This window comes from Spermophilus citellus (genome assembly GCF_964194105.1).
Source record: "Spermophilus citellus genome assembly, chromosome: 8".
In the NCBI taxonomy this organism is placed as follows: Eukaryota; Metazoa; Chordata; class Mammalia; order Rodentia; family Sciuridae; genus Spermophilus; species Spermophilus citellus.
Window position 1 is genome coordinate 56301935 of NC_138189.1, and position 27542 is coordinate 56329476.

General features: G+C 36.7%; 1 protein-coding gene across 9 annotated transcripts in view; it reads left to right on the forward strand.

Annotated features, from left to right (window-relative positions):
* The window catches only part of SLC4A4 (solute carrier family 4 member 4), a gene marked incomplete at its 5' end in the record, with an annotated part of 343701 nt that overhangs the window by 152564 nt on the left and 163595 nt on the right, over positions 1 to 27542 (forward strand). For 8 of the 9 annotated variants that reach the window (XM_081303368.1, XM_081303374.1, XM_081303369.1 and 5 more), the window contains one exon: positions 4959 to 5138. In XM_081303368.1, coding sequence (XP_081159494.1) covers positions 4959 to 5138 — 180 coding nt within the window. The remainder of the gene's footprint in view (positions 1 to 4958; positions 5139 to 27542) is intronic. The other variant, XM_081303367.1, reaches the window with a different exon arrangement.

Here is a 27542-nt window from a genome sequence, read left to right on the forward strand (position 1 = left end):
TTTTTTTTTTTTGCCTCTAGTGAGTCTACATGTGTGGACCAGCACCTCTCTAGCCCGCTCTTTTCTCACCTGTGTAATAAGAGCTTGAACTCTCTATTTTTTTAATTTGTTTTAATTAGTTATACATGACAGTAGAATGCATTTATGTACTTTGATATACATAGATGGCATGCAATTTCTCAATTTTCTGTGTGTACATGTTGCAGAATCATATTGGTCATGTGGTCACATATATACATACAGTAATAATGTCTGTTTCATTCTACTATCTTTCCTAGCCCCACATTTCCCCTCTCTTCCCCTCCCATCACTTCCCTCTACCTAATCTAAGGTAATGCTGTTCTTCCCTAGTGCCCCCTACCTTATTGTGAATTAGCATCTGCATATTAGAGAAAACATTTGGCCTTTGGTTTTGTGGGATTGGCTTATTTCACTTAGCATGATCTTCTCTAACTTCAACCATTTACTGACAAATACCATAATTTCACTCTTTAAAGCTGAGTAATATTCCATGGAGTATATATACCACATTATATTTATTCATTCATCTATTGAGGGACACCTAGGTTGGTTCCATAGTATAGCTATTGTGAATTGAGCTGCTACAAACATTGATGTGGCTGCATCACTATAGTATGCTGGTTTTAATTCCTTTGGGTATAAACCAAGGAGTGGGATAGCTGGTTAAATAGTGGTTCCACTTCCAATTTTCGGAGGAATCTCTATACTGCTTTCCATAGTGGCTGCACCAATTTGCAGTCCCACCAGCAATGTATGAGTATACCTTTTTTACCACATCCTCATCAACATTTATTATTGACTATATTCTTGATGATTGCCATTCTGACAAAAGTGAGATGAAATCTTAGAGTAGTTTTGATTTTCATTTCTCTAATTGCTAGAGATTTTGAACACTTTTTCATATATTTGTTGATCAATTGTATTTCTTCTTCTGTTAAATGTCTGTTCAGTTCCTTAGCCCATTTATTGATTGGGTTATTTTTATGGTGTTAAGTTTTTTGAGTTCTTTATATATTCTAGAGAGTAACGCTTTATTGGAGGTGATGTAGAAAAGATTTCCTCTCAATCTGTAGGCTTTCTCCTCAGTTTATTGTTTCCTTTGATGAGAAGAAGCTTTTTAATTTGAATCCATCCCATTTATTTATTCTTGATTTTACTTCTTGTGCTTTAGGAGTCTTGTTAAGGAAGTAAGATCCTAGGCCGACATGGTGAAGATTTGGGCCTATTTTTTTCTTCTGTTAGCCACAGGGTCTCTGTTCTAGTGCCTAAGTCTTTGATCCATTTTGAGTTGATTTTTGTGCAGGGTGAGAGGTAGAGGTTTAATTTCATTTTGCCACATATGGATTTCCCGTTTTGCTGGCACCAGTTGTTGAATAGGCTATCTTTTCTCCAGAGAAAGTTGTTGGCACCCTTGTCTAGTATGAGATAACTGTATTTATATGGGTTTGTCTCTGTGTCCTGTATTCTGTACCATTGGTCTACAAGTCTATTTTGGTTCCAATACCATTCCGTTTTTGTTACTATAGTTCTGTAGTTTAAGGTCTGTTATTGGGATGTCTTCTGCTTCACTTTTCTTGCTAAGGATTACTTTAGCTATTCTGGGTCTCTTATTTTTCCAAATAAATTTCATGACTGCCTTTTCTATTTTTATGAAGAATGTCATTGGGATTTTAATAAGAATTGCATTGAACTCTTTAGTTTTTTAAAATTTGTTTTAATTAGTTATACATGACAGTAGAATGCATTTATGCACTTTGATATACATAGATGGCATGTAATTTCTCATTTTTCTGAGTGAACATGTTGCAGAATCATATTGGCTTTTGGTACTATAGCCGTTTTGACAATATTAATTCTGCCTATCCAAGAGCATGGGATATCTTTCCATCTTCTGAGGTTTTCTTCAGTTTCTTTTTTTAGTGTTCTGTAGTTTTCATTGTAGAGGTCTTTCGCCTCTTTTGTTAGATTGATTCCCAGGTATTTTTTTATTTTTTATTTTTTGAGGTTATTGTGAATGCAGTAGTTTTCCTAATTTCTCTTCAGCGGATTCATCACTGATGTATAGGAATGCATTTGATTTATGAGTGTTATTTTATATCCTGCTACTTTGTTGAATTATTTTATTAGTTCTAGAAGTTTTCTGGTGGAATTTTTTTGGATCTATAGGATCATGTCATCAGCAAATAGTGATTGCTTGAATTCTTCTTTACCTATTTGTATCCCTTAAATTTCTTTCTTTTGTCTAATTGCTCTGGCTAGAGTTTCAAGGATGATGTTGAATAGAAATGGTGAAAGAGGACATCCTTGTCTTGTTCTAGTTTTTAGTGGGAATGCTTTCAATTTTGCTCCATTTAGAATGATGCTGGCCTTGGGTTTAGCATATATAGCTTTTACAGTGTTGAGGTATGTTTCTACTATCCCTAGTTTTTCTAGTGTTTTGAACATGAAGGGTGCTGTATTTTGTCAAATGCTTTTTCTGCATCTATTGAGATGATCATATGATTCTTGTTTTTAAGTCTATTAATATGATGAATTACGTTTATTGATTTCTGTATGTTGAACCAACCCTGCATCCCTGGGATGAATCCCACTGGATTGTGGTACACTATTTTTTTTAATACATCTTTGTATGCAATTTGCCAGAATTTCATTGAGCATTTTTGCGTCTATGTTCATCAGGGATATTGGTCTGAAGTGTTTTTCTCTTAATGTGTCTTTGTCTAAGAGCTTGAACTCTTGCTCAGCTTTCAGCTCTGCTATCATCTGGAGTTGGCACTTTTTCTCCCAATTGGTAGCGTCTGTGGGATTTTGAACACTGAAGGCTTAATTTCAGTGTAGCTGTAAAATGTTACTGCCCCCACTTTCCTTTGAAAAGTTTCGTAGTTTATGTTTAAAGAGATTCCTATAATGTGGACCATTTTAATGGAAACTTAATGAAGGGCATAAGCCACACAGATGTTTTAACCTGTTCTAACTGGTGATTTCCAGACATTAGTAACAGGGCAGGCTGTGTATGCATATGGATTGGTTTGTGATTTTAAGGGAAAGCAAGAATAGAGGGAGGATCTGCCAGGAATGGTAGATAAGAAACACTTTAATCCACAACCCTGGAATTAGAGTAGGAGTTTGATAACACTTGCAGCTGATATGCTGGGCTGTTTTTTTTTTCTTTAAAATTTTTTTTTTTTAAATTTTATGGTTCTTCTGTAAAATGGACTTTCCACATGGAACAAAGCTTAAAGGGAAAGAAGAAGGGTTGTGTTCTGTAGGCACCTAATTATTTTACCGTTCAACAGAGGGATAATTGTAATTACAGGATCAGTTCTGAGATTTTTTACTGAGTGGGGTTTGTGTAGTTAAAAATACTCAGAGCTAAAGGCCACTGTCAAACCAAAACATCCACAAGAGAAACTCTTCCTGTCTTGCCCAGGCATCCTACCAAGTGGTCCAGTGTTACATGACATTTATGGCATCTGTGTAAGGCACATGATGGAAAATCCTGGATTTAGCCTCTGCTTGACTTCCAAATAATTGATTGTGCATTGTAAATGTCAGTTTCTTGCTATAGACTGTGAGACCAAATCTATGAGTACTTGCTATAAAGATGGCTGTATGAGAAGTACAATTATGCCCAAGAAAAGCCCCTTGAAAATCTGCGACTTCTCTTTACAGGGGTGGGAATCGTGGGAGATGCTATTATCCAACTAGGACCCATTAGTTTTCTTGTCAGACTTTTACAGAAGAATAACTTATTCTCTTTTTACTTTTGTATATTGAGATGCTTGCTCAAGAGGGGAATATGGATATGTGTTAGATGCATCTATGTATCCAAAAATGTTGGTATGGGATATATTGTTCTGGCTCAGTGCAGAACACTATTTGCTTGTAGTGAGGTAGCTTCCTGCCAATATTGCACAGATTTTGTGATTTTTTTGGTCTTCAATCTCATTCAGGGTAGAAATAAAATATCCTGTCATGTAGATGTTAAAGTAAGATGCACCTGGATACATTTATGTTATACTATTAACATGTTTTACTTGTGAGAAAGAGGATTTCTTATTTTCTGTTAGAGTAGAGGAAAGGGATGGTGGGGGGAAAGGAAGGAAGGGGGAAATACTGACAAATGATATTGGCCAAATTATACTGTTACATTGCGTGCATGTACAAATATGTAACAATAAATCTCACCATAATGTACAACTATAATGTTCCAATAAAAAATGGGAAAAAAGCCTGCCTTAGAAGAGATTAAAGGGTAATTTCAAAGTTACTCTTGTATTTAATTAATTGGTGTTCAGATGACTTGATATTAAGAAACTATTGTTTCCTTTTCTCTTGTTTAAAAAATATATTTTTTGTAGTTGTAGATGGACAGTGTGCCTTTATTTTATTTTTATGCAATGCCAATGATTGAACCTAGTACCTCACATGTACTGAGCCCCAGACCCAGCTCTCTCTCTCGTTTTCTTGTAAAGAAAACATAACCTCTTAGGAGAATTTGGAAAGATAGATTTAAATTTTTTTAAAAATTAAAAAAATTAAAGTTTAATCTTACTTTTAAATTTACACCTTCTTAAGTTTTTCATACCATTAATATTTCTAACACATAATAGTGCATGAAAATTTTCCAGTTTATTTTAGATGAAAATGTAAATTATTAACTCATAGAAGTAGAATGTAATTTATGTGAAATTGCTCAACTTGGATGAAGGATAATGAACAAGATAATTTTGCCTTCCCAAACATACAATTATTACTAGAATATTTATAACTCTCATTAAAACCAGTATCCCTGTACCTTGTATCTTTATCCTTTACATAAAGTAGGAAGTTAGTATATTGATATTAAATTTGAGGGTGACCACCATGAAGCTGGAGTAAAAAATTCATGTTTCATGATTAAGTTTTATTTTTGTTTCACTTTCTTTTTGTATTAGAGATGATTGTTGACCATCAGATTGAGACAGGCCTCTTGAAACCTGACCTTAAGGATAAGGTGACCTATACTTTGCTCCGGAAGCACCGTCATCAAACCAAGAAATCCAACCTCCGGTCTCTGGCTGACATTGGGAAGACAGTCTCCAGTGCAAGTAGGATGTTTACCAGCCCTGATAATGGTAAAGAAGGGCCACTGGCTGCTGCTTTCTCTTACCTGTCTCAACTTTCTTCCACTTCTCGTCATCTTTTCCTCCACATTTCTTCCTTTTCCAAGTTCATATGCCACAGTCATCTCATGATACTTTTTATCCAGGGGGGCAGTTTATAGACTTGCTGGAAGGATTTCACTGTTACTGTAGGCTGAAAAAGCCATGGTGCCTGGCTTGCTCTATATATATCTCTTCTGATGGACTGATAAGGTTTGGTAATAACTATGATGATCCAACCACATTTTTCAGATGCATCAGGAAGCTTATATATCCTGAGTACCTCAGGTAGTATTTTTCAACATGATGGTTTACCAGAATTAGGAGAATATAGTAAGATATGATAAATGCCTTGAAATCTCATGGAATGAGGTAATTTCTTGGTGTGTGACAGCATCCGGCCTATAAATGATCAGTTCATAAAGTAAGACTCAATAATTTTTTTACTACTTAAAAAAAAAACTTCTCTTTTCATAGGTTATAATCATGGGAAAATAAGTATTCAGGATGGGTTATTAACCCAATTATATAATAGTAGGGAAGGCACTATGCCCTATTCATACTTTATTGCATTTATGAGAGTTTCCTGATAAAAGTGCTATCTTCTGGATTATTCTCTTTGTTTTAAATAAATTTCATGATTGGGTGCAGACTGAGAAAGGAGAATTTAATTTCCATAAAGCATGGGAAATGAAGGTGTGGTGGGCAGAGTTGCTAAGCACTGGGGTGGTAGAACTAGGTCTGTACTTCCATTCTTCCTATCTTGTTTAGTGTCAAGAGAAATGAGTAGATATGGGAGGTTCTGTTTAATTGTGTTCAGTTGCACTTTCAGAACATGAACATGTTGTCATTGAAAAGGTGGATTGAGAGAATCGTGTAGACCGAATTCCAGCTCAGCCACTCTGCTTCCAGAAATGGGGTTTTCTGATTTAGTGTTAATGTAAAAAGTTGGAAGAGAGCTTACTACAAATGAACTTTTCAGTTATATTTCTTAAGGGAAACTGGTTACAAACAAATGAATAGAATAGAAATGCTCTTTGTAAAGAAATTTCACAGTGGTTTGGGAGGCTGAGACAGGAGGATCACGAGTTCAAAGCCAGCCTCAGCAACTTAGCAAAGCCTTCAGCAACACAGCGAGACCTTGTCTCAAATTAAAATACAAAATAGGGCTGGGGATGTGGCTCAGGGGTTAAGTGCCCCAGGATTCAATCCCTATTTTAAAAAGAAAAATCACAAAAGGTAATCTAACCTGGAACATTCCTACTACAATTTAATGGTTCTACTGTTACCTGGAATATTGCTGCTGACAGGAAATGTTTTGGTTTTTGCGTGTCTCCGCTTTATTTACTGGTTTTTTAAAAAATGGTTTTTGAAGAAAAAGGTTGTTTAATGACTGAAAAGGTTACAGGGTGAATAATTTTAATAGCTGATGTTAAAATGTATTTCATTTTAAACAACCCATATTTTTGAAATTAAGGCAATTCAAATTGAAGTCCCTCTTGTATATCATATATAATAATACTCTTTCTCACATAAAATGAAATTTAAACAATTGGGAGGTTTTTTTTGTTTTTTGTTTTTTTTTTAATCGTGGGGTTGGTGGTATAAAGAGGTAAGAATGTAAAGAGGTAAAAATGTGCGTTGTGTTTTCAAATGTCATTGTATTTGTGAAGAGAGGAGGAAGGATGAGTACTGTGAGGATGCTTTCTACCACTGCAGTTCTTGGAACTGTAGGCAGAGTCAAAATTACAAACAGATGAGTTTTGGAGGCCAGTATCTCGTGGTAGCTTGAAATCGGTCCTGATATTAGTACTGACCTTCCACAGTGTTTGGATGTGGAACACAGCTAGTGAGTTGATAGGGCTCCTCATTTTATCAGTAGATCTCTGTACTTCAGAGGAAAGTTGAAATTGCCTTTGTCATTCACCTTTTCACTTGTGAAATGTTATATGTGCTGGGCAGAAAGTAATAGGGAGGGCAGGCAGTTCCTTTCTGGCTCTTCAACGGATCACCTTACACCCTGAAGCATGGGATACCATTAGGTCTTTTAAAACCTATTATTATTGGCCCTTGTGTTATCCAACTCCTTTTAAAACATCACAGGCAAGATTTGGCTTTGAGAGATTCTATAGCAATGAATTTCATGTGCCTCCAAGGTACATTATTATAAATTATCAGATGGCGAATTTTTGGCTTTCTAAAGGTGCTTGTTCTAAACGTGCAAGTTTACACAGTTGCCTTTATATCTTGGAGTTTAATCACTTAATATCTTTAACAACTACAAAATGTTCTTAGAATAAACTTTTAAAATAAAGAATTATATAACTGTTGCTGCTATTTAAGCCTGAATCTTATGCCTATTGTAGTTGGAGCTATATTCTAATATCCTCATGGAAAGTCTAGATAAACTGAAGTCACCTTGGTCTTCTAGTACAGGTTGGAAAATAGACCCAGTGATATAGTCAGTTTTATGCGAGCAACAGTGTGATAAATAGCTGAAATTTATGGAGACACTTCAGAGTTGGGAATTTTTTCATTTCCCAGAGGTGTGCTAGAGCCAGCTCTTATCTACTCAGAAGAGTCCATTGTTATCAAAAATTTTGCACACTGGTTAAATACAGCTTCTATTAAAAATTAAATTATGTAAACATGTAATTAAATAACATATTAAAAACTCATGTAATAAACACTCAAATTTACCACTTCCGACTTATTTCACTATATCTTATTGTAATCTGTACTCTTGAGGTAATTTCCATCTATTATTGTGTCTGTACGGTAGAAATACTATAAAATGGTCTGCTACTGTGCATCACTTCCCAGCGCTCCATGGTCTGGGAGTACAGAAGTCTTTTGAGAAGTGGTGTATTAGTCATCCCATCAGACCTAGATTGTGAATTTCCTTTTTTAAATCCAATTTAATAACTTCATTTTTTATTAGTGAAAAGTTGTTTCTTCTTTCTAATAAAAAAGGTAGTTTAGTACTTAGTTTCCATGTCTATAAAACACACGATGAAATGACAAATGAAATGACATTATGTAAATGTTTAGAATATTAATAATACATAGTAATACACAATATATTTAAGCATGATTAGGAAAGATTTCATGAGTCAGAATGGATTCTGGAATGATACCTGCTTTGTAGCTTACTACTGAGAGGAAACTCATGGATATAGTCCTGATTTATTTCTTATGCCTTTTAGTAAGTGATACCAACACCCATTTGTTAGCAAAGGGGAAAGGAAGCTGTCTTGCAGAATGGTCTGTCTCCTTCATTGGTTTTACTCCTGGCTCAATGGCTGTTGTGGACCCTAAACCACACTGGGAATTCATGGGCCCCATCAAATAGATCAGGGTTTGGAGAAGGTGCCAGCTCCAAGCAGGGTGGTGGCTCCTAGGGCTCATGATGCTTCTCTCTGGCTTTTCCTGGATAGGGTCTCTTTTGTATATATAGGGGCCCATGGCCTGCTCCTGATTGGATCCCTCTGAGTTTTATCTTCAAATTACCACCTCCCCCTTTTTTTCTGTCAGTGTGAGAAATGTGATCTCCTTGGTCTTACCAGTTTTTGCCTCCACTTACTCCTGAACCTGGTCTCTTCTTTCAAGGTTATCTACCAGGCAGGGGCTGCTTCCTAATTCTTTCCCACGTGTTTGCTTTGACATAGGCATAGAAAACTTCAGGTATTTTAAAAAAGGTTCTCTATTGCTGTTGTCTACAGAAACAGTGGTTAACAATGCAGAACAAACAATAGAAAGAGGGCTGGGGATGTGGCTCAAGTGGTAGCGCGCTCACCTGGCATGCATGTGGCCCGGGTTCGATCCTCAGTACCACATAGAAACAAAGATGTTGTGTCTGCTGAAAACTAAAAAAATAAACATTAAAAAAATTTCCTTCCCTCTCTCTCTCTCTCTCTCTCTCTCTCTCTCTCTCTCTCTCACACACACACACACACACACTCTTTCTTTAAAAAAAAAAAACAATAGAAAGAAACCAGTGCTTTTTTTTTTTGTTGTTGTTGTTAGTAGTAATTCTAGGCTTCATAGAAATGGAAGTAGGATTAGTAAGGCTCTTGTTGCTTTGGATCTGATTGAGGTTAGATCTATTCGAACTATTTGGTTTGAATACTGGATCAACTGCCTTGACATTGGCACATGTTGGGTCTGGCTGGGATCACTGCCAGGTTTGGCAGCTTTCTCAGTCCCTTTAGCAATTCTTAGCTTTTGGTCTGGGTTTTAGATTCCAGTTAGCCCCGTTGTCTCTGGCTGGGTTGTTCTACTTTGCTTATTCCACCACCCCTGCCCTGGACTCTTAAATTCAGACATGTACCTGAATCAATGGGTAGGCAGGCATTTCCCTAACTTCCTTCAAAGGTTCTGCTCCTCTGAAGCAGGCCATCATGCTTCTGAGATGAGACAGGTGACATTTTGCATCTTGAGGCCCATAGCATCCTAAGATGAGAGTTGTCTTCCCAGGTGCCTTTCTGTGTATTAGTCAGCTCCTTCTGAAAACCAGCAGCAGATATCTGTTTTGTTCTGGATTCTAATTTCCCATGCATTTGCATAGCACATGTAAATATTCTGGCCAGACCCCAGGAATGATCAACCTCTTCCCAACTTTAGAATAAATTAACCAATCCATGGAAAGTGTCTAGAAACATGTCCAAAAGAGATTATTCCTTAACAGCAGTAGCTGTTATGTTTATTATTATAAACAAATTTCTCATTTACTCATCAGGCACTCTTCCTACTTTACTTTCTTTCCTCCAGGCAGTGACTGATCTTCTTGATCAAAACTGTTCAAATCTTTTAAACAATAACTCATTTTTCTCAAGGGCAGTCCTTCTTAGTGTTTGCTAGTCTGTTCTGTTCTTGAAGGCAACAGAGAGTCTGGCCTAAGAGACACAACACTAGTGAGTGCTGGTTTTAACACCAAAGGCCGACTTCACTATCTTTTTCTAGAAGTCATGATGCTATCTTTTTCCAAAGGTTTTATTCAAATCTTGCTAATATTTGGTAGCAGCATGATTTTGAGAAGTATACATAATCTCCCCAAGCCTTAGTTTTTGTATCTGTAAAATAGGGTAGGTAGTAATATCTTATTCATTGTATATAACCAGAATTAAATGAGATATATTTGTGAAAAGTATTCATTAAGAAGTACATGAGATTCCTTTATCAGAACCAACTTATTCAGAAATATTTTAAGGGAAAAATTTCATGACCTTCAGATTTAAATTTGAGGACAGAGTTTCAATTCAACACCATTGTTTTGTTTTCTGTATTTCTCAGTTTTTGTCCCATATCACTCCAATATGAAAACATTCCTGCAGTTTTTTAATAGTGTTATTTTTGTTATCAACTTTACATTTACTAAAAAATGTTTAATGTGTTGACACTTAGAACTTTATAGCATTTTTAATTTAGGGTAGAAAGATTAATAAGTATGTGTGAGCAATGACAGTTCTTAGCCATCAATAACTGATGTATGTACAGCAGGATGTCACCATGAGATGAACATGTTTTTTAATTTTACTAATTGTTAGTCTGTTTTATACAGCCAGAATGCGGGTAGAGGAAAGGAACTGGAATGATTCTCTTGTCTTATCCTACCAAATACAAGCACTCTTCTTTATTCTCCCTTTCCAGGAAAAAATTGTGTATTTAAGGGACACTGAATGATTTGCTGCTGCCAACCCAGAGTAAATCTTGCAAAACTTGAAAGCCTTCATTGATCCACTCTTGCAAAGTCTTCAACTGCCCAGCCTCATCTTGTGTTGAGAGTAGATGGGAGAGGAGGTGCAGATCTGGGACCATGTCCTGATCTCTATGAACAAGAGAGAGAGAAGAAGAGAGGGAGGAGAGGGAAGAATGAGGAGTGATGAGGATGTGAGCCGGGTGGACTCCTGATTATGTCTTCCTAAAAGAAGAAAGGGGAGAGGATGTTAGTCTTCCAAGAGTAATTAAGCATGCCTGCACTGCTTGAACCCTGTTTCAGTACAAGGGACAAAAAGAAGATCTTTACTGGTGTGTGAACCTGATTTCTTAAAAATCACATTTTGAGGTTAAAGTTGCATTTAGTTTTTAGTGGATATTGACAAAGATACTTGTATTTATTTATGGAATACAAAGTGATGCTGTGACATATGCATCCAAGGTAGAATAATTGAATCAAGCTGATTAAGGTATTATTCATCACCTCAAATACTTATCATGTATTCCTCCTGTTTACTTGAAACATTGTACCCTTTGACCAACATCTCCCCATTTTTTCAACTCCCCAGCTTCTGGTAAGCACTGTTCTACCTTCTGCTTCTATGAGCTATTATTTCAGAGTCCACATGTAATAAGTGAGACAAGTGATATTTTTCTTTCTGTGTTTGGCTTAACAGTTTCTCCAAAAAACCAAAAATTTCCTCTTTTTTTAAAAAAATAGGACTGACAGTACTCTGTTTTGTTGATGTATATCACAATTTCTTTATCCACTCATCAGTTGATAAACACTTAGGTTAATTCTATAACTTGGATATTGTGAATAGTGCTACAGTAAACATGGAAGTACAGATATCTTTTTGGCATTCTGATTTCAGATCTTAAAGTTGAATTTGAATTAGGCCAGAATTGCTGTCTGTAGTGTTTTCCAACATGGTTCAGACTGTTGAGCACAGGAAACATCATTCTGTTAATGATAACCTCCCATTTTTATTTAAGCACCTTGTATACACTGGACATATGCCAGGCATTGTTGTCTACCATATTTCTAATGTATGTAAATAATCTCCATTTGAAGATGGAAAACCTGAAACTCAGAAATGTAAAATAACTTGCACAAGCATAATCAATGGAGGATCCAGTGTGCCTAATAGCAATATGATAATTATACTACAAGGGGAATAAGCTTCCTCAACCATAATTTATTTCCCACACATTAATGAGTCCAGTTCTCTCATTTTGTGCAATCATGAGATGTTGAAGAGCTCTGGTAGCTATTCTTTTTGTGTGTGTGTGTCGATGGACACAATACCTTTATTTTATTTATTTTTATGTCTTGCTGAGAATGGAAGCTAGTGCCGTACAAGTACTAGACAAGTGCTCTAACACTGAGCTACAACCTCAGCCCCCTGGTGGCTATTCTTTATTTGCAGGAATACACATCAAACATGGCAGACTGTTGATTATCTTATTGACTTTCTAAATGAAGATTTCTATGCAATGTATCTCAAGGGTTTATTGGTGAAATACTACTATAATATTAGGTAAAATTTATTGGTGAAATAACAGTGGGAGTGCATAGTAAGTGCTTGGTAACTATTTAAACATACAACATTGCATCCCCCCCCCCCCAAATCATACAATTTTAACATAAATAAACTTCTTCTCCTCTTAATACTATTGTTGAAAAAGCATTTTTCTGGAGAAGTTTCCTTGATCTGTTTGCATGAGTCAAAAAGAGACACGTTCACTTGAGTAGATTTAGGATGGATGTCTTTGAACAAGTTGATTTCCAAGGGGAACATGAATCATTAAGCAAAATTTTTGATTCATAACACAATCCAGATATTGGAAACCATCACTCAAAAATGTTTAGAGGCATAGCTTTCGTCATCAAGTATGATATAAACAAGATTCTACCTTGTTCGTGGCAAACATGATTTAAAATTTGTAAGATGCTAGCAAAGCTGTTTGTTTTGTAGCTCAAGCATCAAGGACAAAAATGAAAGCATTTTTTTAAAGATGCACACAATATATCATTACTGTGGTCTAATTATGAAAAGTTCAGTTCCAACTTTGGGAACAAGTTTTTAAAATTTGATGTTTGGAGTAAATTTATGAAGAAAAAAAAGTAACAAGAGAGGGTTACAGTTTGTGTCTCTTCCTGCACAGAACACCGAGGGCCCAACAAATCAAAATGTTAGAATTTGCCAGTAAAAGTAATGGATGCTGTGAGCCTCCCAGTTTTCATGAGGGTGAGCAGCCAGATGGCTCCAATCAGGCTTTGCTAAATCACAGGTGCCAAGTCTCTATGGGCATTGCATTTTCATGCCTGTCTTTGGAGCCAGGTTCTTTGCTGGTATGTGCCAGGCTCCATTCCACCGTCCCCTTAATGAGGAGGCTCAGCATTAGCGGAGGCTGTGTATGCAAAAGGGAGTTTCCAGATTTTGTTCCTAACAGATACTACACTGACATGCTGAGAGGAGCAGAGAGAGAGAAGCTGTTGGAGAAAGCTAGTTACCAACATCTTAGTATTTGAGCAGCAGCTGACTTCTCGTACTCACTTTAGTGTTGAGTCATGACATCAGTGATAAAGTCTTGGTAGCTACATACTCGTGAGAAGCTAAAGGAATGTGAGTTTACATTGTATTACCAGTCTCTTTCAGTTCTCACGGATTTGGCATTACAGTCAGGCCCTTGTTTGGGCCCAGGCAATTGAGTGCCAGTTGTATACATTCTTCTCACGTCATTTAGCCAAGCCTGCAGGAATATTGGCTCTTAAAACAGGGCACTAAGTCATTAAAAGAAACAGGAGGTGAGACTTGGTCAGTTTGATAATATACATTTCTAAATGCCTCCCTCTTGACAAAAGCAATTTTGGAGTACTCTCAACTGGTTCATTTCCCTTTTTCATTTTTCTTAGTGCAATAAAAACTTGCAAAGAAGTTCAATTATGGGAAACAATTAAAAATTCAGATTGCAAAGAGAAGACATCAGATTTGCCTCAAACAGGTGCTGGCACAGATGGCCTGCTCACAAGTCCTGGCTTTATTTACAGCTTTTAAACACAGACAGATAAATTGACAAAAATGTTTCTGGATTTTATAATGTGCTGAATGCCCAAATTTGGCTATAAACTTACATTAATTTTTAAATGGTTCAATTTAAAACCTGACCTCCCAAGTCACCAATAGCCTATTAAAAAAAAACTGTCTGCCCTGTCTTTTGCACACTTGTATGAATAGAATGATCTAATATTTGCTCTTGGTTGGATATGTTTTGCTTATTGCCTTGATCATGTTAAAGGCTATATCATTAAGAAAAAAAATACTTCTCAAGTCAAATTGTACATAGTCTGATGGTTAGGTATTTACACCATCACTGCCATTCCTTAAAAGGATCATTATGCTGTCCATTTCTTTTTTTTTTAATTTTAATATTTATTTTTTAGTTATCGGCGGACACAACATCTTTGTTTTGTATGTGGTGTTGGGGATCGAATCCGGGCCGCACGCATGCCAGGCGAGCGCGATACCGCTTGAGCCACATCCCCAGCCCCTATGCTGTCCATTTCTTACTAGCCTGAGAGCATGGTGCTTGATGAAAATAGCAAGACAAATGACATAAAGCCCAAAGCCTAAAGGAAACTGTCCTCAGGAGGAAGTCGAAGGTGTTATCCAGTTGATGAAATGTACCAGGAGGAACCATACTATATTTTTAGCTGCATCATTATTTTATCCTTACTTATTTTGTGGTCTTAAGATTTTGCATAGGTGCACCAAGTATAAAAATGGTAGTAAAATAAGTATTAAAAGGCACAAGAAAATGAAGATTTAATATGCATTTCTAAGCGGGTCTCTATTAAGATATTATTTATCCTGGTGTCATATTGCTGGAGAACTGAATAACAGAAAATTGAGAGCCACTTCTGAATTCATCAAGGAAAATATTTCAGAAGTGGAAGTCTGAAATGTTGCTTTCTACCTTTCTGAACAAGATCCATAGACGGGTCTGTTGGGTAGATCATCAAAAAGCTGCTTACTAATATGACATCGTGTCCCCTGTGCTTTGTAAAACTACGTGTTACTTCCCTCTGTGTGTGCTCATATGGTACAAATTATTAACAGTCTTGCTCTGACATCTTGAGTTTGGTGTTTATTATGTAAATCTTTCTTTGGGAAATAATCCATGTTTTGTGTATAAGACCTGCGGGGTGAATCATCCATTGATAATTGGGGAACTATAATGATTGAATGTAATTTTTTTTTTTAACTTTTCATTCTGTGTTGGGATATGTTTCATTTAAGGGTGCCGGGTCATGGGAGGGGGTGTGTGTCATTGTAATGTGTCATTGTTCTCCTTTAACACGCTTGTGTGATTTGCTTTAGCATTTTTTCTTCTTAATTAATGCTTCCATCCTCATCCTTGCTGTGGCTGCTCATGTGTCCTCCTCCTTCTCCTGTCTTCTGCTTCTGACACTAAAGCCCGCAGCCCGCTTGAGAACTCAGTGCTCTGCCTAGCAACCCGCACCTTGGACGATGACCCCCGAGTGCGGCGCACTCCCAGCGTGGGATGGCTAAGTAAGTCAAGGGTTGGGGAAAGGGCAAGGATGGTGGTGGGGGAGGGCGGGAAGGATGATGATCTCTTGGCCATGGAGTGGAGGGCATCCTCTGGCTTGCCTGAAAGGGTAAGATGTAAGAATTCCTAAGCTCATGATTACTGATGGATTGCTTCTGCTTCCAGACAGTACAGGAATAAAGAATTCTCTGGATCATCTGCTGGAGTGAATTTGAGTTGAGAACCTTGTGAATCAGTGGGAAGGGTGTGAGAATGGGGTCAGGGCTGATACTGCAGCCTGACCTCTATGCAGTACTTGTCAGAAGCTCAGGTCCCTCATGCTGGACCTTGTTCCTTCAGAGGATTATGAGCAAGGTCACTTGGGATGAACTCTCTGAGGGTGGTTGGAACGTATTCAGGAGCTAGATATGAAGAACTTACTAAGTTAAGGACGTAAGACCCTGAAATACTGATTACATGCCAGAGAGCCATCAGGTGCTAAGAACAGTAAACAAAGAGCTAGAGATAAGAAAGAATCTTTAACTTTTTAAAATTTAGAGCTTTACTAAGGAGGTAAAACTAACAAACCTAAAACCAAAGAGAAGCAAACCTGTTCAAGAAACCACATGGACTTTTCCCGAAGATTTTTATATTGATCGTGAGTGGTATAAATGTTGGTTGGCAAGAAGCCTATCTATGGTGACATCATTGGGTCTTAACTGATTATTATTCACTTTCATAGAGTATTTATACTGATTTGAGCCTTTCACTATTTTAGCATAAGAGAATTTCACCTTCTTAGGAAGACGTCCTTTCCATCTAGATGAATGGGAAAAGATTTAGTTCATCCTAATATAGAGTTTGTTGAATTATGTTCTTCCAGGGATTCTCTTGGTATTATTCTGACATTTCAAGAAGCTATAATAATAGCCTCTGTGTCTTATAGAGGTATACATGCATGTGCTACCCATTAGGTATGGTACGGGTATCGTGTATTCAGAGGTGAACAAAGTGAGTCTTTTCCCTCATGGGAGTTCCTTTCTGATGAGGGATGAAGGACACAAATGGGTAGCAGGTTATAAAATAATCAGTGAAATCACTGTTGAAAACACACACTTGCATACACACCGCCTACACCCAGATGTACGCCCATTTACACATACACATAAGATTGTGGGAAATCTTGGCCTTGGAGTGGTGTGGTAGATAAGGCTTTTTGAGGTGGTACTTTTGGGGGTTAAATCTTAAGGGAAAAGTATGAATTTTGTAATGGGAGAATCAGGGGAAGACCCCATTATTGAACTATTAACTTTATAATGATTATTTCTATAAAGTAGGCCTCATGGACTTGAATAAAAGTTTTTCTTGAATAATAATAAAAGTTGCAGACATCAGTTCATTGCTTTTCATTACTTTTTTGCAAACTCTGAGCTAAATACTTGATGTGACAGTATTTAGTTTTTCGAGCAATCCTGTGACGAGGCCATTATTATCCACAGTTTATAGATGAAAAAAAATGAGGCTTAGACTGGTTAAGAAGCTTTCCAAAATCGCACAGTTCATGTGTGTCTAGGGAAGGACTTGAACTTCATCGTGAAGTTCATCAAGAATATGATGGGTGACTTTTTATTTAAATGGTAAGAAATTCACAGGGACAGATTACCAGAAAGATCTACTGACCCTGTCATGAAGCTCTAATACCTGTGTGATTTTCTCTGCAAGAATCATGTACTGTTTCTAATATATTCTTTTATTCCTTGGTGTTGCCTATAGTGGAGAAAATAAATTCAAGTAAGAAGTTTAGATGTTGGAATTTGAAGTCAAGTAGGATTGGGTTTGAATCTGGGTCTCCTCCTGGTGGCTTCCTGACTTTGAGCAAATTACTTATTTCCTGTAAACTTGGGTTTCTAAACTATAAAATTAGGTTAATCCTACCAGCATAAGATTGTTGTGAGAATTAAATTAGAAATGGATAAAGTGTCCAGGGTAGTGCTTGGTACTCAGTACATCCAGCCTTACTGTTGTTAGCAAAGTACTTACAGGAATTGCTCAGGAAATTGTAGCTGTTTTTAATCTTTTAAAAGTTTTACTTATTCCATGTCAGGAAAACAGATATTAAAGTATTTTTCAGTATAAAGCATCAAGGAAATTGACCAAAAGGTTGAGATGATGATATAGAAATTTGGCAACTCTTTGGAAATCAGCCTAAGATTAAACCATGAGCCATTCCTTCTAAGAAAACATATTTTAGTGATGAGAGGAGCTTTCTCATTGCCTAGTTTTGTGGTATATTTTGTTCCTAAACAACCATGTTCGATGTACAGTCTCCATCACCTTCACCAGGTATCCATATGACTTACCTTATGTATTCAGTAAACCAAATATAAACCATAGAATAAGTTGTGCAAGTTATTGTTAAAACCTGTTGGTGCCACCTGCTCACCAATCTCATTTTGTCTCTTTTTAGTGTGAGCCCCAGCTTGTCCTTTGTTTTTGTCCTTTACTTTTGGTATTAAGTTTTATCTCCATGCTGTAGTTGATTTCCCTGTCCATTCATGAATGAATGCCTTTTTAAGAAAAACTTTCCAAAACTATTCAGTAGGGCCTGAATGATGTTCTGCCTCCTTTATAAAATTGTTCTTATAAACACAGAATAGGTCCTCAAGTCTTAAAATTTCATAGTTCCTATTGTCTGTGCCTATCAATTCAAGATTTACTATATAGTTTTATGTTGTCCTCCTATGTCTCATTATCTGTATATATTTTTTCATTTTAACTATATAACAAAGCTCCTTTAGGGAGGGGCAGTATCTCAAGCTTGTACATCTCCTCTGATGTGGAGCAGGTACTTGAAACATGGATGCTATATAATACCCATGTTCCTTTTTTGACACCTTATCATTTCATTGAAAGCAACTCACAGCCCCATTTTCATTGTGGGCCTTCTTGGCCACCGTAAACTATTAACCAGACATGAATATTGTTTACTTGCAAAAACTGTTTATCCATATTTCTGTACATCCTGAGCTGATGAATTTGGTTATCAGTTTATGGTTAATAGTTAAACACAGAACAACTTTTAAAAAAATTTGCCAAAATATCAGCTAAAACCCAGATTTGTAATAAGAATCCATTAAGTTAATCTTTCAATATTCTTACCAAGATATTTTCAGGCCTAATGTAAATTGCAGCAACTATCTTTAAAAAGCTGCCTTTAAAGGTGCTTTTGGAGAGTAAGCTCTCATCATTTCTCATTGTGCTTCTTATCTTAGTTGTCACCTGAGGCAGATGTGAGCTTAGGGCTCTTATCCATTTCAAATGCTGCCAAGGTATTGAATTAGAAGTTGGAACAAAACCAAAAATGATTTCCTCTTGCGATCCCACTGGCAGGTCTGAAACCAGACAGGCCACTGAGAACAAAAGGGAAGCTTTCACCTCCACTTTTCAGGACAAGTTAATACCAACCTAATGCTTTGCCATTATGAGAGTGTTAGAGCATACCCTATCTTGGTAGATCCAGAATGGCTCTTCACTCTGAGTGCTTATCTGTGAATTCAGTTTGACATCTAACCACCAGCATCATTTGAGCCCTTAGAAAACACTTGTGTCCCTTTGCAGTTAGGGACAGTAGAGATCAGCTGCTTCAGACATTCAGGTCTGAACTTTAAAGAAGAAAATGAGGCTTAGGGTTTTCCTGTCGTCTTCTGCACATCCCTGGTGTCTGTCTTTGCTATGTTTTGTATTGTGTGTCTGGTTAGTTTGTGCAGGAACCTGGTCCAATTCAATGGTTTTCTTTGTAGGTCTTTATCCAGTATCTACTGTTATTATTATCCTAAGTCTAATAATTAGGTAAGACTTTTTTTTTTTTTTTTTTTTTTTTGTTAAGCCACAGTTCTTTAACTCCCGAATCTTGTTTTATTTTCTAATTAGCCTACACAACTTGACCCTAGAATTTAAAAGAACTAAATTATAAGTGGGACCTTTTTTTCTTATAATTTTTTTAGTTTCTTTTTGGAACATTTTTGGAATTGATGAAAATTTTTTGACTAAAAAATTTAGTTTTTTCTGTCCCAGAAGTTTTTCTTGAAAATAAACTAAAAACTTTTTTAGGAAAATGGAGAATCCAGAGAGTTCAGTTTAGCAAGTTTAATTCAATAGCTATTCCCTGAGCTCTTATTCTTTTAGTTGACATCCAATTGGAGAAAAGGAGATGAGGGAAACATGACAACAGCACTTTGAGAGAAGCATGGTAAGTGCCACCCAGGAGAGTAGAGGGCAGACGGGTTTGTCTGCAGAATATAAAACAGTAGTGTGTATTATGCACTCTGAAATGCTTATTAGCAGAACGGATGGTGGGTTACAAAAAGAATTAGGAGAAGAATTCTTCCTAGGGTAGACAGACTTTTCCATGAACCTTAAAGAATGGGTCATATTTTCATAAATAGTGAAAACAGGATGAGACATTGAAAGACCATGCTAGACCGAGAGAAAAAGTACAAAAGCAACCAGAAAGTATGAAAGATAGTTTGTATGAGGTACAGTAAATTGACACATTAAATTGGCAGAGAGGGAATGACAGCAGGACATTGGGGAGCTAACATAGCAAAATAATTGAGTTGTTTTGTGGAAGGCCTAAGTTTTTTTTCCCCTCCCCTTTATATTAGGGAGATTAATCTGACAGGGGTTCTTTGAATGGGATAGATTTAGGAGGTAATTGCAGTTGACCAGAGATGAGGGGAATAAGGATCTGGACTAGGATGGTGACTATGGAAGTTGAAAGGAGGGGACATGCAAGCTCTGCAATGGGCATGGAATTGCAGGACTTGGCAACTTACTCAACTCTGGGCAAGGGAGAGGGAGAAGGCTAGGCTTGCCCTCAGGAGGATGATGGAAAAGCATTTGTGGAAAAGGGTGATGGGCTCACAGAGGCATGCCAGGTGAGCTCTCTGTCCCCACCATGCATGTAGCAGCCATCCTTGAAGACACATTTCACTAGCAGAATATTAGATGACTTCTTTTTCTAATTTATTTTTTCTTTGTTCTAATTAGTTATCCATGACAGTAGAGTGCATTTTGACACATCGTACATAAATAGAGTATAACTTCTTGTTCATCCGATTCTTCTTCTGGGCTAGGGCTCCTCTACATTTCTGCTTTGTTGTCACATTCTTAGCTTAGTTTTTCTGAGCTCCATCTCACTTTTCCTTTGGGGTGGGGAATAACCAACACATCACAGCTATTTATTGCCCAGTGAATTTAGAACATTTTCATTTTTGATTCCAAGCATTTCAGTTTTCATTCCTCTGTTTCTTTCTTCGCCAGGTTCATATAGGCTTGTTTTTGAATGGGAATATTATTTGGGTCACTTACTGTACCATTCACATATGTTCTTGGCCTTTAAAAGCCAAAGCAAATCCAAGTATAACTTTAAAAGTTCCCTTCCTTGAGCTGTTCATAGTCATAATTTTCAAAAGACTATAGGGAATAATAGATGTCTTTTGCCAATCTGACTTCTATTTTCAGTTAACATAAGACATTCAGAAAACTTGTGGTATGCAAGAACAAGTGACAATGTTCTTAAAATATCGATAGTCCTAACCAATTCTTCTTCATTTTTTTTTGTTACTTTAGATACTCTTTATCCTGAGTTCTAAAAGAAGTCTCATGAATTATTTCATTGATATCTAACATTGTATTTATAATAGACAAAAATCTGTGCTGAAGCTAAGCAGGTATGAGTAGAATGAAATGGAGAAAGAAGAAAAAATTAGAAATTCTGTTACTTTGCACTTAGAGGCACAGATTTGGACACAAATTTGACAGTCTGCTGAAATTATAAAATACTTATGTGGTCAATAAGAGGATTTTGGGATTTGTGAGGATTCAAACTCATGCTTGACAGAAGGATGGGTGGTGATATGTGTAGTATGTTTATAATTAAAGAGTTTCATCACCAAAGTCTTCCCATCACCCAGTCTGTCCCTCTTCCTGACTTTCCTGGTCCTTACCATCTTTTTGCCTTCTCTCAGTCTTGGGCCTGAACATGCCCTTTGATTATGCACTCTCCTCCTCCACCTGCAGTGGCCCACCAAAGGTGTCCAGTGTTACATCTGTGTTGTTGCCTGCTCTGCTTCGTTTATAGTTCTTACTGTCATTGGGTTTGTTCAGGTTCGCATTTCCTCTTGCTGAGTCTGATCCAAAAGCCTGTTACCTGGGGTCACTGCCTATGGGTGGGCGTATGCAAGCGCAGACTACACTTCTGTTAATCTTAAACCTGGCTGATAAGTACCTTCTAATGAGGGAGTGTTCAGTGGCATTTCATACATCATCCAAGCCCCCGAGCTTAACATTCAAGGCCCATTACACAGTGATCTGAAGCTGAGGAAGCAGTTTTTCGTTTTCCTGTGCTCCTCTTTTTTTTTTTTTTTTTAAATTATTTTATTGTTGGTTGTTCAAAACATTACATAGTTCTTATTATACCATATTTCACAGATTGATTCAAGTGGGTTATGAACTCCCATTTTTACCCCGTATACAGATTGCTGTGTCACATCAGTTAACAAGTACATGAAAAAATGCTCACCATCTCTAGCAGTCAGAGAAATGCAAATCAAAACCACCCTAAGATACCATCTCACTCCAGTAAGATTGGCAGCCATTAAGAAATCCAACAACAACAAGTGCTGGCGAGGATGCGGGGAAATGGGTACACTTGTTCATTGTTGGTGGGACTGCAAAATGGTGCAGCCAATTTGGAAAGCAGTATGGAGATTTCTTGGAAAGTTGGGAATGGATCCTGTGCTCCTCTTTATGCCCTGTTTCAGTAGCTATTTGCCATTACTTGCATCTGCTGGGCACCTCCCTCTCTTAGTGCCTTTGCCCTCAATCACTTCTCTGCGTGGAATATTCTGCTTCCTCCTGAAACTTGGTCAAACTTCCCTCTGTCCTTTAAGACTTCCTTTAAGACACATTCTCCTAAAGCCTTCCCAATTCAAGGTATTGTTTACTGACCTTGAACCTTAAAAGCATGTTTTCTTAGACTTCTCACAGTGGCATTTATTTTATTCTACTTTGTACTGTAGTGCGTAGGCATGTATTACTGCCTCTTAAGGGCACCCAATGTCTAATTTGTTTAGATATCTTCTATCACATGTATGGAAAGGCTGGCCCATGGACTAATCCATTCTGTAACCTGATCATGTAAATAAAGTGTCATGGAACCAAGCCATGCTCATTAGCTGATATGTATTGTTTTTGGCTACTTTTGTGTTATGGTGGCAGAGTTGTAACAGAGATCTTAAAAACCTAAAGTATATACTGTCATCTAATAAAAGCTATTCTTGCCCTTGCATTGTAGTCCTGGTTCTCAAAGTTGGGACTGAGGAACCCTGGGTCCTCCTAAGATGCTTTTAGAAGGTTTGAAAGGTCTTAGGACTTTCTTCATATAATTCAATCAAAATAGTATTTCTCAACAAATTGAACACAGACGCAAACATGAGAATCTAGTTATATCCCATAAGATAATAAAGGAGATCTTCAAAAATGTCATTTTTTTATGGTTAAATAGCTAATCAGCATTCATACTTCAACACCATTTTTATAGTGATTTTTTATTTTGAAAAATAGTTTTTTAATGAAAATATATGAATTCATTGACATAATGCATTTATTATTATGATCTTACATTAATGAATTGATATTCTTAAAAATTGTTGTTTTAATTACTGATGTGATAAGTGTTTGTGTTTTTTCTTTTTGAAATTAGAGTGTAATAGTTATACATATTAGTTGAGTTTATCCTGACAAACTCATGTATGGAATTCAATTTCAGTTCATGGTCCTCTCTTTTCCCTCCCGTCCTCCCTCCCCTCTCCCATTCTCCTTCCTCTCCTAGTCTTTGACTTGCCTGTTTGTTTATATTTTATTGGTTCCTTCTACCTCTGTATAAAGGTGAGGTTCTCTGTTGCATATTTATATATATGTATAACATAATTTTCTAAGAATCCATTCTCATTGCCTCCCCTTGCCCTTCTTGTACTCTGCCTCTCGCTGTCCTTCTACGTTACTGAGCTTCCCTTTACCTTTATGTTATCCTATCCTCCTCTGCCCCTTTCCTTTATTTTACTCTAGCTTCTGCATATGAGAGAAAACATTTGACCTCTCATGTTTTTTTTTATTTGTTCTTTTTAGATATACATGACAATAGAGTATATTTTTGACATATTATACATATATGGAGTATAACTTATTCTAATTAGGATTCCATTCTTGTGGTTGTATATGATTTGGAATTTCACTGATCATTTATTCATATATAAACATAGGAAAGTTATGTCCCATTCATTCTACTGTCTTTCCTCTTCTCATCCTCTCTCCCTTCCCTTGATTCCCCTTTGTCTAATCCACTGAACTATTATTCTGTATCCCTCCACCTTGTGTGTCTGCATCCATGTATCAGAATATTCACCTTTTTGTGTTTTTGAGATAGGCTTATTTCACTTAGCATGATAGTCTCCAGCTTCATCCATTTACCATCAAATACCATGATTTAATTCTTCTTTATGGCTAAATAATATTCTATTGTATACATATACCACATTTCTTTATTCATTCATCTGTTGGTTCTATAGCTTAGTTATTGTGCATTGAGCTGCCAAAAACATTGATGTGGCTGCATTACTATAATCAAGAATTCAAAGAGAGAGCCTTGGAATGGGAGAAAATCTTTGCCACCTGTATCTCAGATAGAGCATTAATCTCCAGGATATACAAAGAATTCCAAAAACTTAACACCAAAACCAAAAACAAATTACCCAATGAATAAATGGGCAAAGGACATGACAGGCACTTCACAGAAGAAATATGAATGATCAACAATATATGAAAAAATGTTCATGGTCTTTAGCAATTAGAGAAATGCAAATTAAAACTATACAGAGATTCCATCTCACTCCAGTCAGAATGGCAATTATCAAGAATACCAGTAACAATAAATGTTGGCAAGGATGTAGGGAAAAAGGTTCATTCATACAGTGCTAGTGGGAATGAAAATTGGTGTAACCACTATGGAAAACTGTATGGAGATTCCTCAGAAAACTTGGAGTGGAACCATTATTTGACCTTTGAGTTTCTGAGTTTGGCTTATTTCACTTAGCATGATATTCTTCATTTCCACTCATTTACTGGCAAATGCCATAATTTCATTCTTCTTTTAGGCTGAGTAGAACTCCATTGTATATATAAATCACAATTTCTTAATTTATTGACAGACATCTAAGTTGATTTGATATGGTAAATATTGGTAGATGTGATCTAGATAAATAACATTTTTAATGTTTAAGTGTGTTAAGGAGGCCAAAAAGTTTGACATTTATTCTGTTGTGTCTTGTAGAATGCCTTATACATAGCAGTGAATCAATAAGTATAGAATAAATGAATGAATGAACAACAGAACCAGATGACTAAAATGAGAAATTTAAAAAATTATTGATAATAATTGAAAGTATTGAAAGAAAAGGCCAAGTAAGAATCATTAAGACATGATATTTACTAATTGCTTGTGACTTTGATTCCTTCTTGGCTTCCCAGAGAACCCTGGTGAAGGATACTTGATAGAGGATAATTTTAAGGGGATAAGAAGAACATGATAACTAGTAGTCAGGAAGGGCTAGATTTTGCTTCAGTGACAACCCCCCTCTTTCTGTATCTCAGGTGCTTAACATGACAAAAGTTTCTTTTTTATTCATGCTACTGCATATCTAATGTAGGTGTTTAGGGGGCACTGCTCAACATCCTTCATCAGGATTCAGGCTCAACGTATGTTTCCACAGTCACTAGCAGCAGACAAGATTCATGGTAATGCGTAGGCTGCCTGTTAAACTCGTACCCGTACATTTCATTTGACATAGTTAGTCATGTATCCACACATTACTTCAAGGAATGTTTATGCCCAGAAGGTATCGATTCACTAGTATTTGACTAGTGGCATTAATGACTACCACCCAATCACAACAGGAATTGTAGCCTTGACTTTGAAGTGTGTCAGCATTGTGAAGCTGTGCAAAACCAGTATACAGAAAATCTTTCCCTCTCACCATGTACTCTTATATGAGGAAGATGAGAATTCTCTTCTAATGAAGGAGGTTGGATTTACCAATTCAAGGTCTACCAAAGAACCTATTGAACTGTGGTCTTCCAGGGGACTTCTGAGGTGGACTAGAGTAATTTGAAACTGATAGAGAGTCTTTCATGCAAATATACAATAAAATACTCTTATTAGACCCGACAATGTCTGGATGTAATTATTGGAGACAACTGAAGATCTACCTACTTGAATTAGTATGTCTGTGCACATGTGAGTGAGAGAGACGAGGGGGAAAAGCAAATGTAATATTCTAGCTGTGGATATCAATTTCAAAGTTAATAATGAAATTTCTTCTTGGCAGCAAACAGTAGAAATTTACTTTGATGAAAATTGCTGGCAGAATCTTCAGAAATAGGGTTTTTCTTTCTGTGGTTAGCTGAATGTTTATGATATGTATGGCTGTCCTGGTAATTCACATTTCAGTTCTACTCCTTTGAATGCATTTCCCAGCTCTGTGGACCCTCATCCATTCTCCTGCCAGGCCAACGAACCCCTTTTATTTTGGACTCCTCTTCATTCTCCATTCTCCATTCTCCATCTTCTTATGCTGCTTTGCTTCCTATTAATTCCTGCCCATCATGAACTCTTTTGTTATAGCTGCTCTGCTTCAGGGCCTTATCATCTTCTTTGTGGACCATTTCAATTGCTTCTTCTTTTCCAAGCCTTTGTTATTACTTCTTTAAATGAATCCTTCCATTACTACTACTACATATTTAAATTAATCCTTCACAACTGCCAGAAGAACCTAAATAAGCTACAAGTGTAACTTTTTTTAAAATCAAAAACCTTGAGTGAACTTCCTATTATTATTAAGTCCAAGCTCATGGTCCCTAGTCTGGCTAATATTTGTAAGATCAAGCCCAAGTTTTCTAGCCTGTGAGATGCTTCTTAACTTGGTCATTCTTAACTCCCTAATCATCTTTTGGCATTCCACACTTGTACTTCAAGCTCAAGTAATTTAGATTTAGATCCTCACATGCCCAGACTGCATGTGTTTCTGTCTCACATATTCTGTTTAGTGACCCCCACTTGATGTGACTAAATTTTAACCTGTCATTGAAGTTCATATTTCCTCCAGGAGAATTTTTTTTTTCTTGTTGTTCTTGTTCCTTTCTCCTATCCCACCAAAGGCTTCTCCCTCACTATGTTCTTGTAGCCCAGCTCTCCTGCCCCCACAGATTTATCATCACACCTGCATTGTTGGCAAAGTGGCTAAAGAACTTGAACCACATCCCATTCGTCTTTGTTCCTAGTGCCAAGCATAATGTCACACACTTAGCAAATGTTCAGTAAATGTTTGACTGGACCAGTTCATCCACATGATTCTCATCATGGCTAAATTATTTGTTAACCATGTGTTGTCAGTCACACCTATATCTCTTTCCCCACCAGGTTGTTATGGAGAAGATCTTTTATGAGTGTCTTTAAGAGTTTAGTCAATCTAAAGAAAAGAGAGGAAATAGAATATGTTCCATCTACTTAAGCAGAATATGTAGTATCCAGAGCTTGAGACAAACCTTTTAAATAGATCATTACATTTTTGTTTTTGACTTTAGGACAAAACAAAAGTTTTGGAAGGATTGATGACTAATTTCTCAAATTCATTTAGATTTTATTGTTTGTATTATTTATTTATTGATGGTGGTGGTATAGAGAACTGTTACTGGGCATAAACTCTGATTATTAGAAAGGTTGTTTTGGGGGGATGGGGTGGGATAAGAAAAAATGATTTATTTTTTTCACCCAGGGTCTAATATGGTGTCTGACACATAGATATTTTATAATACTTGTTGATTAAATGAACACTTAATGTGAAAATGAGAGAAAAGATGAGGTAACATCTCATCTTTTCTTGATTTATCAGATCAGTATTTTTAACATCATCCCAAAACTGACCGGCTGCAGTGCCATGGGGGAAGCTCTGGGTTTTCTCTAGCTTCTAATAGTAGTAAATTTTGATGACT